The 7332-nt window shown below is 33.0% G+C and overlaps 1 protein-coding gene across 1 annotated transcript; it reads right to left on the minus strand.

The window, feature by feature from the left end:
- Positions 1–962: 962 nt before the first annotated feature.
- On the minus strand, positions 963–4652 carry LOC137829572 (putative serine/threonine-protein kinase PBL7). Its single transcript, XM_068636399.1, has 5 exons — positions 4187–4652; positions 3383–3573; positions 2986–3175; positions 2504–2895; positions 963–1656 (listed from the first exon to the last, which is right to left on the minus strand). The coding sequence occupies exons 1-5, from the start codon at positions 4296–4298 to the stop codon at positions 1393–1395; spliced, it is 1149 nt and encodes a 382-aa protein (XP_068492500.1). The 5' UTR covers positions 4299–4652; the 3' UTR covers positions 963–1392.
- Positions 4653–7332: the final 2680 nt, after the last annotated feature.

Below are 7332 nucleotides of genomic sequence, written 5' to 3' on the forward strand. Positions count from 1 at the left end.
CACTACCCAGTCTTTCAAAAACCGTGTCTTTATTTGTTTTTGTTTAAATTTAAGCGTAACAGCCGTGCCATTACCATACTTTAACTCCTGCAAAAGTGTATAAAAAAATTGTGACAACTAGCTTCTATTCTTCACCCTCCTTCCACTTCTTTCAAAATAATTCTCATTTTAGTTTTTTCTCAAGGGAAGAACTACACTTTAGAGGATAAATTATTTTTATTATTCTGATTGCAAAGCCAATGATTAAGATTGTAATAAAACATTCATATTAATAACTAACCATGAAACTGATAAATCGTAACAATTGATCTAGTAAGTGCGACCCCTTTTCTTAAATGAGTCATAAAATGACCATCTTTTAATAAAGATTTAGACCTCATATTTACTTTGTAGGTAAACCAAATCGTTTCCAATTTTATTTTTTAAAATTATATTTGAACTTATGTTGTAAAAACTTTAAGAGGTCTAGGATTTTTGCAAAATTTTTAAAAATGTCTTAGTTTATAGACCGATCTATGCTTGCACTCATTGCAATGCAACACTTTTGCCTCTTGATAATTTTATGAACATGGTTCACATCTCTAGAGATAGGAGTCATCATGCATCAGCGGATTGGTTTAATTAAAAAATTATGTACAACGAAAATTCTCTTCAACAACAAATCAAAGAAAACGACAATCAGTTTGTCAAATGATAAAACAGTAACTGAGCCAGAGAGCCAGGTTCCACGCCAACTAAGTTTATTTTAGGTCCCCGCGCCCTTCGTTTTCCAATTTAGCATCTTGTGGTTTTATTAGGATTATATTACGACATTTAATCATCAAAAGCGTGCACGTGTAATTGCAAGGAAACTCGAGTCAAGTATGTGCTATGAAAGTGTATTCAAGAACGCTTGCACAGCATAAAACAGTATAAAAAGTTACATTTAAAATCTATACACGACAATATAAACAAGACGAAAGTAGGAGATAACACATGATATTATGTTATACTTCCTTGGTTGAAAAAGCCAAATTTTACAGAGCTTCATTACTATACAAACGACCAGGAGAAAGAAGAATTGACAACTATGGAATGCTGGTACACCACTAGAACAATTGCCAAGACAGAAGGAACATGAATCATGAATCCAACAATTTTCTTTTAAAATAGAAACTAAGGGAAAAGGAAGTGAATATACCATCTTGGCTCCAAATGGAAAATAGGAGCAGTTATGTGCACCAGAAGTAGAACAAAATTTTACAACATTTTTAGCTACTATGCTCTGAAGGAAGAACACCACCATAAGACAACCAGTATTAACATCTACAAATCTATATCTTGCAGTGTGTTGTAAGATGTTTGAAATTTGCACCAGACTACCATAACTAACAAACATGGAGCTCCATATCACTATCCCCTCTTGGTTCTAGGAGGAGTACCAGGAGCATGGCGAGAGCTTTGTACAGTCTGTGTACTGGGATCATATTTTTGTGACGCAAGGTAACTCAAAGCAGTGACAACATCAGCTATAACTGGACGCATATTGGCCTGCTCCTGAACACACATAGCTGCAACAGCAAGAGCCTGGTATAGCCCTCTTGAAGGATATTGACCTTGGAGCATTGGATCAGCCATTTGTGAGAATTTTCTTCGATCTTTGAACAAGGGTCTGGCCTGCAATTTAATCAAATTACTTAAATAAAGAGCAAAGACAAGATCATAGTATCAAATTTCAAAATCGCAATTGAATAAGCTAAAGGCAGTTAGAAAATTTATGGGATATGCAGAACTTTGAGGACCAATTTCAACATCACAGTAGGAATTTCATGTTTTGAGAAGATTTTATTGAGAAGGGAACAAAATAAAGAGGATGAAATCAGAAAGCCTACCAAAAGAAAGGAAAAGAGAAAAATAACTCTGAAGAAAATATCAGTTGAAAGAACTTTTGAATTACCATGACAGTAATTTCCTACCGAAAGCAATGTACATCACTAATTATATACCATGTTTTGTTGCTCTACTTAAGACATAACTGAGAACTATTAACTATTTGAGTGGAAATGATTTCACCTGGAAAGTAATATTTTGAACTGTTTGAGAAAAGATTCAAAACACCTCTTATGAAAAGTAGCAAAAAAATAGGTCGTCATAATAGCAAATCCCTATGAACAATGAAATAACTAACTTACAAATCCTATATTTAGATAATCTGTTTCTAACTGGTTACTTAAGATAAAAACAGAATATTTACAACAAAATGGAGGAGAGATAAAGATAATTAATGTAGACTTTCAATACTTACAAATTCTCACAAGTCCAATTATGCAGGTAAAATTTGCCAAGTATGTCCAATTCATATTAAATACTTGCCTCCCCTTATTTAAATCACACAATACTACCATTTGGCTACTAATATGCAAATGAAGCGATCCAGTGTTATATTTGATGATTTATTATACAGTCTTCCAGCTGATAAATTACCAGTCAGACATATGAGATGAGATAACAGTGACTTTCTTACCCAAGCAACAAGATTCTGCTCTCCTGCAGATCTTGAATTGTCAATTGCTTTCCTTCCAGTAATTATTTCCAGAAGAACAACACCAAAGCTATAAACATCTGATTTCAGAGTCAGTTGACCTGTCATTGCATACTCTGGAGCACAATATCCATAGGTTCCCATAACCCTTGTAGATACATGGGTGTTTTCCCCCACGGGACCAAGTTTAGCCAGACCAAAATCAGATAACTTAGGATGATATCCTTCACCAAGCAAAATATTGGAGCATTTTAAATCTCGGTATATGACAGGAGGATTAGCTTTGTCGTGTAAATATTCCAATCCCCTTGCAGCTCCAGCAGCTATTTTCATCCGTATGTTCCAATCAAGTTGTTTCTTCCCAGGAGAAATATCTGAGTATCAAACATTTATTAAAAATATATACTTCAAGCCAATACATAATGAATTGAAAGAGATGACATACAAATTTGTAATACATATACCATGTAAGTGGTCTTCCAATGATCCTAATGACATAAATTCATAAACTAGAAGCCTTTGATCCCCATCAGCACAATAACCAATCAGGTTGACAAGGTTAGGGTGGTGAAGAAGACTTAACATCAAAACTTCAACAAGGAACTCTCTATTCCCTTGTAGTCCATTTCGGTCAAGTTGTTTAATTGCAACAATCTACATTCAACATTAGAAATCATGAAGCATGTCATATCAAACTACACAAATTTAAACCTCATTTCCATGCATGCAAAACTCATAAGGTGCTACTCTGGTGTCAGGAAGCAACGTGGATGGGAGAGAAATGATGAATAACAAAAAATAATGAAGCATTTCTTCATTTCCCTGAGAATTTCACATATGCTTCATGAGAAACACACTCACTTGATTAATACTTTCCAAACGCCCCTTGTAGACTCTTCCAAAGCCTCCCTCGCCTAAAAGACATTCAGCTCTGAAGTTTCTAGTAGCAGTTGCCAACTCACGGAATGAGAATGTCTGTGCAGCAATGTGATCAGGGTTTCCATTTCTAGAGGAATCTTTGGAATTCATGGATGAATTCCTCTTCAATTTCCCTGCATTCCACTCCAAAAACTAATGATTTAAGTGTGAAGAAATATAAACGACAGTCGGTTTAGATTTAATATCCAAGACCAATTCGTCCTTCTTCAGTGTTTAAGATTCAGAAAGTACAACATGGTATATTTCATTCACCAAATTTCAGAAAAAGAAACACAAACTGACTTGGTCTCATAGGATGCATAATTTCAAAATTACCATCATTAGTACAATTTTACAGTTGATATGTATACTTTGTGAAAATCAATAAGCTAAAATAAACAAATTCTTAGATTCAACTCTGCAGAGGAGCATAAAAATATTAAATAGAAGCTGTCAGTCATTTTTATATGAAATTCCACCTATCTTTTTACCTGAGAAGTTCGCTCATCCAGGACTCAATCTGGTCTACCAAAGGTATACAAAATTAAAATTCACAACATTTCATTTCTTACTAATAAGAGAATATATGTTGTTATTACTCTAATTATTCAACCCCAATTAATCTTCATAAAAAAGGAACAACAGAAATCAAGGGAAAACACAAGTCTCACAAGAGGGGTCTGGCTATCCCAAACCACTGATGACATTTTTTACAGCCAACTCCAACAAATTCAACAACATCGCTACCTGGGGTGGCTTTGATCGGATCAACAAGACTGCTCTGCACTTCCATCTTCTCCAACTTCTTCTTTAGCTTCTTCTTAGTGTTTGAATTTCCGGAACAGGGAATCCAACCCATGTTTCAATTTCTTCTTCCCTCTTCCTTTTTCAGGCAGATACGCAGATGGTTGCTGAATAATCAATGGATCAGTCAAAATTCACATGAAAAGGAGTCACCTTTGCATTCTCTCTCTTACACTTGGTGCTGCTTTAATGTCATCATAATCATCGGTGTCTCTAGTGATTGTGAGGTTGCCTACGATTGGTTTTCAATTTTCGTAGTATTTTCAAGCAGAAATTTCGTCATTGGTTTCTTTTTGGTCGGAAAAGCACCATCATTGGCTGAGATGCGCCACACTGGATCAAGGCTGAAACACACTTCTTGCTCACATCCCCTTTGACGATGTCGTTTAAGTGTCCAAGTCCAATAAATAAATTAGGTTTAAATGTGTTTTTGGCTTTTATAGTTTACTTTGATTTTAATTTTGGTCATTATACTTTAAAATATTGTTTTTCATTTTTTAAAAGGGTTTTTATCTGCTTCTGACAGAAAATTATTTTTTATCTTAAATTATCAGGTTTTTTATTTTTTAACTTAATTTTTTTTATCTGTTTCATTATATTCTAAAAAAAGGATAGATAGAAGAAATTATTAATAGAAAATTGGAGAGCATGTTTTGTTATTCTAATATGGTGTAAAGGGAGTAGTTTAATGACAAGAGGTCGAGTTGCTATGTATGTTTTGCTTAAATTTCTTTTACTATCCATTTCCCCTTTATTCTTCAAATTCACTATGATTTTGATTGGAAAAATCTGAACTATTGGCAAATAGGTGTAATATCTCTCTTTTTTTTAATTTGGGAATAATAACAAGTATTTAAATTTTATTTTAATATTTATATAATTATAATTTTTATTACTATTACTATTTTATATTAAAGAGAACTTTTTTTTAATATTAAAATTTTAATAATATTATATATTTTTTCTTATAATATTTATTTTTTATAAAAACTATTTAATTAATATTTAATATCATGAATATACAACATTTTAAATATAAAACATATTACTCAATAAAAACATATATAAAACACAAATGTTATATTCATCAAAAATAAAAATATATAATTATAAATTTTAGATCATTGTTTTATGAGATCACTTTATTATTATTATTATTATTATTATTATTATTATTATTATTATTATTATTATTATTATTGTTATTATTATTATTATTATTGTTATTATTATTATTGTTATTATTATTATTATTATTATTATTATTATTATTATTATTATTATTATTATTATTATTATTATTATTATTATTATTATTATTATGTAATGTGTTGGAATTACAAGATCAAATATGTATTATTTTTAAATATCCTTTTCATTATGTGTTCTTACCGAAAATAAATTTGGAGAGTATAATTCCACGAGGATTGTGTGTTCCTCAAGAAACGAGCTTTCAGTTGGTCTTCAATTGTGAAGGAGAGGTCCACATGAAAATGACTTTATGATGTTTAAGTCAATAGGAGCACAAAGATAGTGAATTCTCAACCGCAAATGAGTTATGAGTCCCTTAGATTAGCCATGTAATTGTTATTCATTGTTTCAACAATAGTCGCTCCTCAATTAAGACTTATTGATTAGGCCGTTTTACTCATGATGATCATTTATGGCAAATTATGGCTCGGTTATGAAGTTGGGTGGTCACCCTGAATAATTAATTGTTTCCGACCTAGAGGTGAGCAGGTACACTATGTATTCTCTTTAAACATCCTTTTCACGAGTCTATGAGGCAAACAAATAGATTTTTATTTTTATTTTTTATGGACAGAGAAGGTATTTTTTTTTTTAATTTTGGTCTCGAAATTTTGGACCTTAATTACTTCTTGGATTTTGGTTAATTGTGTGATTCAGTTAGGATGGAAAACCTACCTACAAAAGATTCTTTAATGTTCAAATCAGTGTTGAGAGGAAAACATATCTTTCACCATGGAGTCTTCACCTATTTACAGAGGTGAGCGAGAGCTCGTTGATACTTGGTCTAGATTATCACAATTTTTTAGGTTACTCTCATTTTAATCTTGACAATACATACTAATTGGTACATTAATTAGTTTCTAATTATTATTTAGACTTATCAATTGTTTTATGTTTGCGACATGGTCCCAACCTAAACATAGTCTCGATCAGCCATCTAATAGGCTTAAGTCTTAAGAGCCTTGAAGATGTTCTCGGAACGATATCGACCATCCACCTCGACCTCGGTAGACCATCTCAACCTCATGTAAGTCATCTCGGCCATGTACTATCTCAATCGGTGATCTAGGTCATATAAAGTACAATAGCCCCAGACTCGATAGGCTTAAACCTTAAGCCTAAGTGTTTGAATATGTTCTCATAACGATGTCGATCATCCATCTCGACCTCATGTAGGCCATCTCGATCATGTATGACCTCAACCGGTGATCTCAGTCATATAAAGTACATTAGCCTCCCAAGCTTGATAAACTTAAGTCTTGAAAGCATAAGTATTTGAAGATATTCTTAAAACAATGTCGGTCATCCATCTCGACTTTAGATAGGCTATCTCGATCATGGTATTAGCTACTAACTACTTTAGCTCCTAAATTAGTCCTTACAGTGACTAATTTGGAATTAAAATTATAGAGTGAAGGTATGGGCCCGACATGTATGGGGTGGTCGTTACTTGAACACGCTCAACTTGATAATAATAGCCTTAGTAGCCTACGGTAGAGGTTGGGGGCATGTAGAGTGATGGGCCTATGCTCGACGCATAATATGAGAATTGGAATCCTATAATCAACAGAAAACGTGTGTCATCCTTTATTCATTAGACTTAATCACACATAGTGGCTCAGTAAAGATAGAATCGGGTTACGTTACACAGGGTGTGTCAATATATGTAAGAAGGAGCGTCAGCAGAAGGATATATCTTTTACACACTGGTATAGGGTACACTTACCCTAGCCTATTAATTGATGTTCTACGACTAGGTTCTAGAACATTTGGCGCCGACCGCGGGGCAGGCAAAATTATTCATGTGCCACAAAATCAAAATAAAGTGAAAAAATGAG

This window comes from Phaseolus vulgaris, chromosome 7 (assembly GCF_051622355.1).
Source record: "Phaseolus vulgaris cultivar YP4 chromosome 7, ASM5162235v1, whole genome shotgun sequence".
Lineage (NCBI taxonomy): Eukaryota > Viridiplantae > Streptophyta > Magnoliopsida > Fabales > Fabaceae > Phaseolus > Phaseolus vulgaris.